The sequence below is a fragment of the Carcharhinus amblyrhynchos genome, chromosome 28 (assembly GCF_965287045.1).
Source record: "Carcharhinus amblyrhynchos chromosome 28, sCarAmb.v2.hapA, whole genome shotgun sequence".
NCBI lineage: Eukaryota > Metazoa > Chordata > Chondrichthyes > Carcharhiniformes > Carcharhinidae > Carcharhinus > Carcharhinus amblyrhynchos.
Window position 1 is genome coordinate 16,154,670 of NC_137351.1, and position 9,965 is coordinate 16,164,634.

The 9,965-nt window shown below is 42.4% G+C and overlaps 1 protein-coding gene across 2 annotated transcripts in view; it reads right to left on the reverse strand.

The window, feature by feature from the left end:
- Window positions 1-9,153, reverse strand: part of hacd3 (3-hydroxyacyl-CoA dehydratase 3) — a 34,651-nt gene extending 25,498 nt beyond the window's left edge. The window contains exon 1 of one of the 2 annotated variants that reach the window (XM_080214438.1): window positions 8,911-9,153. In XM_080214438.1, the coding sequence (XP_080070564.1) occupies window positions 8,911-9,015 (105 nt within the window). In that variant the 5' untranslated portion in view covers window positions 9,016-9,153. Of the gene's footprint in view, window positions 1-6,077; window positions 6,232-8,910 lie in introns of those variants that run through there. The other variant, XM_080214439.1, reaches the window with a different exon arrangement.
- Between the last annotated feature and the right edge of the window lie 812 nt (window positions 9,154-9,965).

The window sequence follows — 9,965 nt, forward strand, 5'->3', positions numbered from 1 at the left end:
ACTGCTCTCATCTACTTTCTTGGTTACCCTTTCAAAAAACTCGATTAAACTTGTGAGACATGATTTTCCACTCACAAAGCCATGCTGACTGTCCCTAATCAGTCCTTGCATTTCTAAATGCCTGTAGATCCTGTCTCTCAAAAATACCTTCCAACAATTTACCCACCACAGATGTAAGGCTCACCGGGCTGTAGTTCCCAAGCTTTTCCCTGCAGCTCTTTTTAAATAAAGGCACAACATTTGCCACTCTCCAATTTTCAGGCACCTCACCCATGACTATCAATGATTCAAATATCTTGGCGAGGGGATCTGCAATTTCCTCACTAGCTTCCCACAGTATCCTGGAATATACCTCATCAAGTCCTTCAGATTCATCTATCTTGATGCGCTTTAAGACTTCCAGCACTTCCTTCTCTGTAATATGTACACTCCTCAAGACATCAATTTTTATTTCCCAAGTTCCCTAACATCCATGCTTTTCTCAAATACTGATCAGAAATATTCATTTAGGATCTCACCCATTTCTTGTGGATCTTGATTTTGATCTTTAAGAGGCGCTACTTTTTCCCTTGTTACTCTTTTATCCTACTTGTTCTTCCTTTTCCTATGGGAAGCATCTAGCTTCTCCATGTTGCCCAGATTTTCAGTGTACAGAATATGCCAATTCTTACTCAAGTCGACAAAACTGTTCCTCTGCCAGCCCTGAATATATGCATTTGCTATAGCACATTGTACTATTTTAAACAAAGAGGCTTGGAGATTCTATCAAAATGTGCTGAGACTTCCAGAACAATTGGTCTAAAATGGGTCAAATCAACGCAGATATCTCAGAATTTCAGGCACCAATTACATCCAGTGCAATTTGAGTCTGTTAATACAATGTGGAAAAGTGGAAAGTTATGCACTTTGGAAGGAGGAATGGAGACATAGACTATTTTCTAAATGGGGAAATGCTTAGAAAATCAGATCCACAAAGGGACTTCGGAGTCCTTGTTCAAGATTCTCTTAAGGTTAACGTGCAGGTTCAGTCGGCAGTTAGGAAGGCAAATGCACTGTTAGCATTCATGTTGAGAGGGCCAGATCATAGCAGCAGGGATGTACTTCTGAGGCTGTATAAGGTCCTGGTCCTTATACCCCATTTAGAGTATTGTGAGCAGTTTTGGACCCCACATCTAAGGAAGGATGTGCTGGTCTTGGAAAGGGTCCAGAGGAGGTTCACAAGAATGATCCCTGGAATGAAGAGCTTATCATATGAAGAATGGTTGAGGATTCTGGGTCTGTACTCGTTGGGAGTTTAGAAGAATGAAGAGGGATCTTATTGAAACTTACAGGATACTGCGAGGCCTGGATAGAGTGGATGTAGAGAGAATTTTTCCACTTGTAGGAAAAACTAAAATCGGAGAGCATAATCTCAGGTTAAAGGGGCAATTCTTTAAAACAGAGATGAGGAGGAATTTTTCAGTCAGAGTGTGGTGAATCTGTGGAACTCTTTGCCACAGAAGGCTGTGGAGATCAGGTCATTCAGTGTCTTTAAGACAGAGATAGATAGGTTCTTGATTAATAAAGGGATCAGGGGTTATTGGGAAAAGGCAGGAGAATGGGGATGAGAAAAATATCAGCCATGATTAAATGGCAGAGCAAGATTTGATGGGCCGAATGGCTAAATTCTGCTCCTGTCTTATGGTTTTATGGTCTTATTTCTTGCACTGGTTTAAAATGTATCACTGGAAGCCATCCGTAAAACTGGCTACACCCTTAGTTCAAATTAATTGTCATGATTTTCCACTAATTGCACTCCATTGCAGACCTTCAAGAAGGTTCTTAATCTCAAACCTTTTTCTAAGTGTAAGGAAACCTGCCATCTAAAACAAACAGATGTGTTTTAGAAAACTTCTAAATTTTTTTAAAATTTCTGACCATAGTGCACCAATGTAAATGGCTCTGTATATCTCGCTGAAGTCTTTTTTAATTATTTAAAACCAGGTCATTCACTGAATTGTAATGGGACAGAAGGAGGCCGTTTGGCCCATCACATGTATGATGGACTAGACACTGAATAAAAGACATTTTTGTGATAAACCTATTTTCAGCTGCACTAATAAAACAGCACTGTTATCGCACTTAAATATATTAGAGGGATAGATCTGACACTTTAAAAAAAGCACTCAAATATTGTCCAACTGCACTGGTAATTAGGAGATTTTATTTTTGATGGTATGCAAATGATTATGAGCAGAAACTCTTGAAAACTAGCACAAATTTGAGTATAGTTAGTACAGGTTTGCTAATTCTTCCTGAAACTGTTAGCCAGTGTTTAGTTTGCCATAAAATTAATCTTTGCATATTTCACCACTCCTACAGCTGTCGGCACAGGCTATGGTAGTCAAATTTAAAAAACACATAATACCTGCACTGTCTGCAGGTGTTGCTGAACAGTATCAGATTTCCATAAATGGCGAACACTGTCTCCAACCGTATGAGTTATTATTTCCACTCACATCTCACGCTCCTTTTGAATGAACTGAGCACCAAGTGTGAAAAGATTTTACCAGTGCAGTTGGACAATACTTGAGTGCTTTTTTTAAAGTGTCAGATCTATCCCTCTAATATATTTAAGTGCGATAACAGTGCTGTAGTATTGGTCCACACCTCTACTAATATTCCTGACTCATTTTCTACTTTCAAGTTAGAGAGTTTTGGAGGTGCAAAAAAGTATGTCAGATGCTATTTTAGTAACAGAAATAGTGTAAAGCAAACAAATGATCTTTTACTGATGGACCTATTGCTGAGGTTGGATAACTGGCTGTTTTCAAACTTTCAGTTGAGCCCAAACAAGGAATTCAATGTACAGTATTCCCCATAACAGGAGGAAGAAGATCCTCTTTACATTGGCAGTACATTTTAAAAAGTTTAGCATTTATTTTCCATCCCTGAGAACATTTAAGAGTCAATCACACTGGTGTGGGTATGGAGTCACATGTAAACCAGACCAGGTAAAGATGGTAGGTTTCCTTCCCTAAAGGACATCAGTGAACCAGATAGGCTTTTTTTTAAAACAACGACAATGGTTTTGTAGTCATCATTAAACTTTTGATACCCAATTTGTTTTGAATTCAAAAGTCACCATCTGCTATGGTGGGATTTGAACCCAGGTTCCAAGTGCATTACCATGGATCTCTGGATTACTAACCCAGTGGCAATACCACTAATCCATATAAGAATCATACAGCACAGAAGGAGGCCATTTGGTCCATTGGAGCTGTCCTGGTTATGTTAAAGAATTATTTAGTTAATCTCAATTTCCTGCTGTTTCCCAATAGCCCAGCAAATGTTTCATTTTCAATTATTTATCCGTTCCCTTTTTATTGTTACTGTTGAATCTATTTCTAACTCCTTTTCTGGCAACATGTTCCACATTATAACAGTTCATAAATAACAGCACATTTCCTGTTTCATAAAATGATGCATTAAACAACAGCTCTCAGCTACTGCCTTGTCAGTTTTAGATGTGAATGCTATCTCAAAAATATCATCCATAACAAAGTAAAATATTGAGCAAACTGACAATTTACACAGAACATCAGCAATCAAATACTAAGTGTTACCAGAAAAGGTTCAATTTTTAAAGTAGAACTTTACTTTGCACTCTCTTTCTCGTAGCCAAACTCTCGTACCCAATAACTGATACCAACCATCTCTAACCCAGCGACACAGGAAGCTAATGGGGCTGGGCAGAGTTATATATAAACATCAGTGTCATGGCTCATGCTGGCTTATGAAGGGTTAGTATTGGATAATGACAGAGAGATAGGAAAATGTGTTGTTATTTTCCTAACCACTGTGCCACCATGCGCCCAGAACCCTGGCTAGCATTACTGCCTCACAGCGCCAGGGACCCTGATTCAATTCCATGTTTGCACATTCTCCCTGTGTCTCCTTGGGTTTCCTCTGAGTGCTCAGGTTCCCTCCCACAGTCCAAAGACGTGCGGGTTAGGTTTATTAGCCATGACAAATCATCCCTTAATGTCAGGGCCATCAAGAGAGTAAATATGTGGGGTTATTAGGATAGATTAGTACCTGGGTGGGAGTGCCACTGCAGGCTTGATGGGCCAAATGGCCTCCTTGTGCACTGTGGATTCTATAAGCTCCTCCATAAACCTTGCCCTTTGACCTAGCTTTTGATCACCGGAGTTCCTTTTTTTTGCTTTGCATTTATATCCAATTATTAAGCACCTTAGGGCAATTTTCACTGTTAAAAGAGAAATTGTCTCCAGCAACACAATGGGCTGTGTCCTGAACATCTTACAGCTCATTTGACTGAACAGAACTCATAAGACGATCAGTAAATTCATTCAAGTGTGACAGTATAAAATTCAAGTCATATTATGCTTCTCTCTGCAGATGCTGCCAGACCTGCTGAGTTTTTCAGGCATTTGTTATTTTTATTTCCAAAAGTGTCATATTATTTATTTTATATATGAATCATCCTTGTCTTAATAAGGTAGAAAAATTCACAGCCACTTTTTACACATCTATGCCTGATATTACTCAATGACAAAAATAATTGTAACTACTATTGCTTCCAAACTGATGAAACCCAACTTACAGTCATTCTTACTTTTCCAAAAGAAAGGAGCTGTTATTTGGTCTTCATTAACTAGATATTAGAGTTTTGGAAAAAACAAAATGTAGCCAAACTACTTGAACCAGAAAATACTGTTGATATATTTTAAGCCCATTAAAATAAATTTCATAATGTGACAAATGGATAAGGAAAGAGCAGTACAGAATAACTCAATGGGCCACAAGGGCCTTTTCTTACATAAACATGACAAAATGTAAACAGGCCATATCCATGTGAGCAACATTTCCAATCCTGTGCGCTTATCTGCTCCTCTATACCTTCATTCGTGAACATAGCCAGCCCCTTGAATGTTGCCCCAGATTTTGCTTAAAAAGGCTAACTGCCGATTATGCCTTCGAAGCCTGAGGAAAAAGGTTTCTCCTAATCATTAGTTCAAAGCTTATATCGAATAATCCTTGTCACTGTTCACTAAACCCTCTTCAATTTGAGAGTATAATTTGAAGACCAAACAATGATATACAAGATTACAATTTATATAAGACCACACAGAGGTAAACACAGGGACCAAAACACACCAGATTTGTAGACAAATATCCTGGTGATACGTTCCAATACAGCCCAGTCCGATTAACCTCGACAATAAAGCTTTCATACTGGCTGGATACTTCTGGCAAATGTTCAATAATGTCATTCTCACTCTTTTCCCACATTCACTAACAGAAGCTTCTCACTGTCTATGTCCCATATTTTAATTCCAAACTGTACCAGATTAACCTTAGATTAAAATTAATCTCCCATTCTTAAATTCATCAATTGAACCAGTCCAAATCCCATTTAATGCCATCAATCTTCCTTAGATTCATCATCTGTACATTACTTCAAATCATCAGCAAATTCTGTATTACAAACATCAGCCACTCCCACACCATTATAGAAATTACACGCACATTGCCAATTTGTAGAGTTATGTTACAATTCCAGTCGCACCTGTTAAACCATCCACGATGGTTACAAAGCATTTCCATGTCCACACTGCTCTGATTCCTTACACAATTTCCAAATCTTGACAATTTCACAAGAATGAGACCGAGTGATTTGCTCTTGCAGAGAGCCAACACCGGCATGTCAGCCTGAATGGCCTCCTTCTATGCTCTAACTATTCTGTGCTTCCTATTCTTTGATTCAATTCTCAATTGTTCCTGTTTCTTTGCCATATTCACTACCTGGCAGTTCTGTTATCTTTCCAACCCCAATACCCATCTCACTCCTAATCCCATCCCAATAGTTCATATTCTAATACAGACCAAGTGCTGGAAAATGGGATTCAAATAGATAGATATTAGATACAGCACAATGGGCCAAAGGGCCTCTTTGTGCACGGTAAAACTCTAACGATTCTAATACCAGTTTCAGAATGTAAATGTTCACTGATGAATCCCAGGTCATTCCAAATCTCCCACTTAACAGTTCCAATGTAATTTTCAAGTCATACCTTACAGTCCACTCCATTGAATGTCAAAGAGAGATGGCTAGAATTTCTCTTGTTGGAGATGGCCATTGCCTGGCACTTGTGTGATATGAATGGTATTTGGCACTTATGAGCTCAAGCCTGAGTGTTGTCCAAGTCTTGCTGCATATGGACATAGGGTGGGAATATTTTCCAATTGCCTGGATAAAGGCAGTGCCAACAACAGTCAGGGAACTCAACACAATCTAGGGCAAAGCAGCCCACTTGATCAGCACCCATTCACAAATATTCAATCCCCCCACCACCGATAATGAGTGACTGCCATGAGTATCGTCTACAAGATGCACTGCAGGAACTCACCAAGGTTCCTTGGGCAGAATCTTCCAAACTCACAATCGTTACCATCTAAATTGAGGACAAGGGCAGCAGATAACTGGGAACAGCACTACCTGGAGGTTCCCCTCCAAGTCACTCACCACCCTAACTTGGAAAAATACCAGCCATGTCTGCGTGGGTTTTGTCCGGGTGCCCCAGTTTCCACCCATAGTCTAAACATGTGCGGGTTTGGTTGATTGGCCAGTCTAAATTGCCCCTTAGTAGTGCGGGATGCGTGGGTTAGTGGAGTAAATAGTGGGGTAATGGGGATGAGTGAAATTGTTTTCAGTGCAGACTCGATGGGCCAAATGGCCTCCTTCCGCACTATAGGGATTTTATGATTTCTATATCACTGTTCCTTACAGCATTGAGTCATAGAGGTTTACAGCATGGAAACAGGCTCTTCGGCCCAACTTGTCCATGCCACCCCTTTTTTTAAACCCCTAAGCTAGTCCCAATTGTCTACATTTAGCCCATATCCCTTGATATCCAGCTTATCCACGTAATTATCTAACACTTTTTAGAAGACAAAATTGTACCCGTCTCTAGTACTACCTCTGACAGTTTATTCCAGACACTCACCAACCTCTGTGTGAAAAAATTGCTCCTCTGGACACTTTTGTATCTCTCCCCCTCACTTTAATAGCCGAATGACCCTACCCTCCTCACTTTAATCCTATGCCTTCCAGTTTTGATACTCCCCTACCTTTGGGAAAAGATATTGACTATCCAGCTGATCTATGCCCCTCATTAGTTTATAGAACCCGATAAGATCACCCCTAAGCCTCCTACATGCCAGAGAAAAATGTCGCATCCAGCCTCTCCTTATAAATCAAACCATCAAGTTCCGGAAGCACCCTAGTAAATGTTTTCTGCACTCTTTCCAGTTTAATAATATCCTTTCTATAATAGGGTGACCAGAACTGAACACAGTATCCCAAGAGTGGCCTCACCACTGTCTAGTACAATTTCAACAAGACATCCCAACTCCTGTATTCAGTGGTCTGACCAATGAAACTAAGCATGCCGAATGCCTTCTTCGCCACCCTGTCCACCTATGACTCCATTTTCAAGGAGCTATGAACCTGTACCCCTAGATCTCTTTGTTCTGTAACTCTCCCCAAAACCCTCCGTTAACTGAGTAAGTCCTGCCCTGGTTCAACTGACCAAAAATACATCACCTTGCACTTATCTAAGTTAATCTCCATCTGCCATCCATCAGTCCACTGGCCCAATTGATCACGATCCCCTTGCAATCCTAGATAACCTTCTTTACTGTCCACTATCCCACCAAGTTTGGTGCCATTGCAAACTTACTAACCATGCCTCCTATATTCTTGTTCAAATCATTAATATAAATGACAAATAACAGTGGACTTAGCACCAATCCTTGAGGCACACCACTGGTCACAGGCCCTCAGTTTGAAAAGCAACCCTTCACAATCACCCTCTGGCTTCTGTCATTAAGCCAATTTTGTATCGATTTAGCTACCTCACCCTGGATCCCGTGAGATTTAACCTTATGCAACAACCTACCATGTGGTACCTTGTCAAAGGCCTTGCTTAAGTCCTTGTAGACAACATCAACTGCACTGCCCTCGTCTACCTTCTTGGTTACCCCTTCAAAAAACTCGAAGAAATTTGTGAGACTTGATTTTCCACTCACAAAACCACAGTGTCCCCAGTCAGTCCTGGCGTCTCTAAATCCCTTCAGATCCTGTCTCTCAAAATACCTTCTAATAACTTACCCACCACAGAAATGTGACTCACTGACCTGTAGTTCCCAGGCTTTTCCCTGTAGCCTTTCTTAAACAAAGACACAACATTTGCCACCCTCTAAGCTTAGTCACGGGTGAGGTGCCTATCAATGATTCAAATATCTATGCTGGGGACCCGCAAATTCCTTCCGCGCCTCCCACAATTCCTGGGATACATTTCTTCAGATCTTGGGGATTTATTTACCTTGATGCACCTCCTTCTCTGTAATATGTATATTTCTCAAGACATCACTTGTGATTTCCCCAAGTTCCCTATCATCCATGCTTTTCTTAACAGTGAATACTGATGAGAAATATAAATTTAGGATCTCACCTCCCTAACAGCATAGTGGGTGTACCTACACCACATGGACTGCAGCAGGTTCCAGCACCACCTCCTTGATTGCAATTAGGGAAAGGGCAATAAATGCTGCCAAATCAGTGATGCCCACATCCCATGAAAGAACAAAAAATGCTCACGTTCCCATTCACAGTGCTTCCATTCCCAGTGTTCCCGGCTCTCATTCCCAATGCTGCCAGATCCCATTCCCAGGATTCCCTTCCCTGGTGTTCCTGGATCCCATTCCCGATGTTCCTATTCCCGGCTCCCGTTCCCAATGGTCTCATTCCCGGTATTCCCGGATCCCGTTCCCAATGCTCCCATTCCCAGTGTTTCCTTTCCTGGTGCTCCCGGATCCCATTCCTGGTGTTCCCATTCCCGCTACCTGGACGCCGCTCAGGTCCACCCTCAGGTACAGCTCGCGGTGTCTCTGCGCCCAGTAAACATGGGGGGTGAGGATGAGGCCCGGCTCCCGCTGCCCGCTCTCCATCCCCGTCCTCAGGTAGCCTCCAGAGGCGACTCTCCTCAGCCCGGCTTCTGGTCCCGGTCGGTCCGCTGGGGTGTCAGTCCCTAGCTGAGCTCCCGGTCACTCCGCTCCGGCCGCGCGATCGGCGCTTTTGCTAGAACAATCTGCACGGCCGACGTGCGCGTAACTTCGGGCAGTGCGCGCCGCCGCGCTGTACACGCGCTAATCCGGAGCCCCGCGCGCGCGCGACAATCCGGCCGCTCAGCCAGCCAGGCGGTTCCCAACTCTCCAGGCCTGCCCGGGAGTCTCTCGGAAGGAAAGGTGCTTTTCCCAGTGCAAGTTGCTGGCTCCTCACTGTCCTGGAGCAGCTGCTGACCACAATCCATTCTGGAATGTTCCCCCCATTGACCGTAATCCAGAATGGGGTGTTCCCCCCATGCCCCCCCATAATCCAGACTAGGATGTGTTTCTCTCCCCTCACCCTGACCATAATCCAGACTGGAATGTCCCCTCCTTGACCACAGTCCAGGCTGAGATGTTCCCTCTTTGGGGCTGCAATCCAAGCTGGGATGTCCCTTCCCTGGGGCCACAATCCAGGCTGGGATGTTCCCTCCCTGACCATAATCCAGGAGGCGTAGAGTTAAGAAAAAACTCAGGTGGGCAAAAAGAGGACGCAAGATTGTTTTGGCAGAAAAGGCAAAGGAGAACCCAAAGAGCTTCTACAAATACATAAAGGGCAAAAGATAACAAGGGAGAGAGTAGGGCCTCTTCAGGATCAACAAGGTTATCTTTGTGCAGATCCACAAAAGATGGGTGAGATCCTAAATGAATATTTCTCATCAGTATTTACTGTTGAGAAAAGCATAGATGATAGGGAACTTAGGGAAATAAATAGTGATGTCTTGAGGAGTATTCATATTACAGAGAAAGAGGTGCTGGAAGTCTTAAAGCGCATCAAGGTAGATAAATCCCCA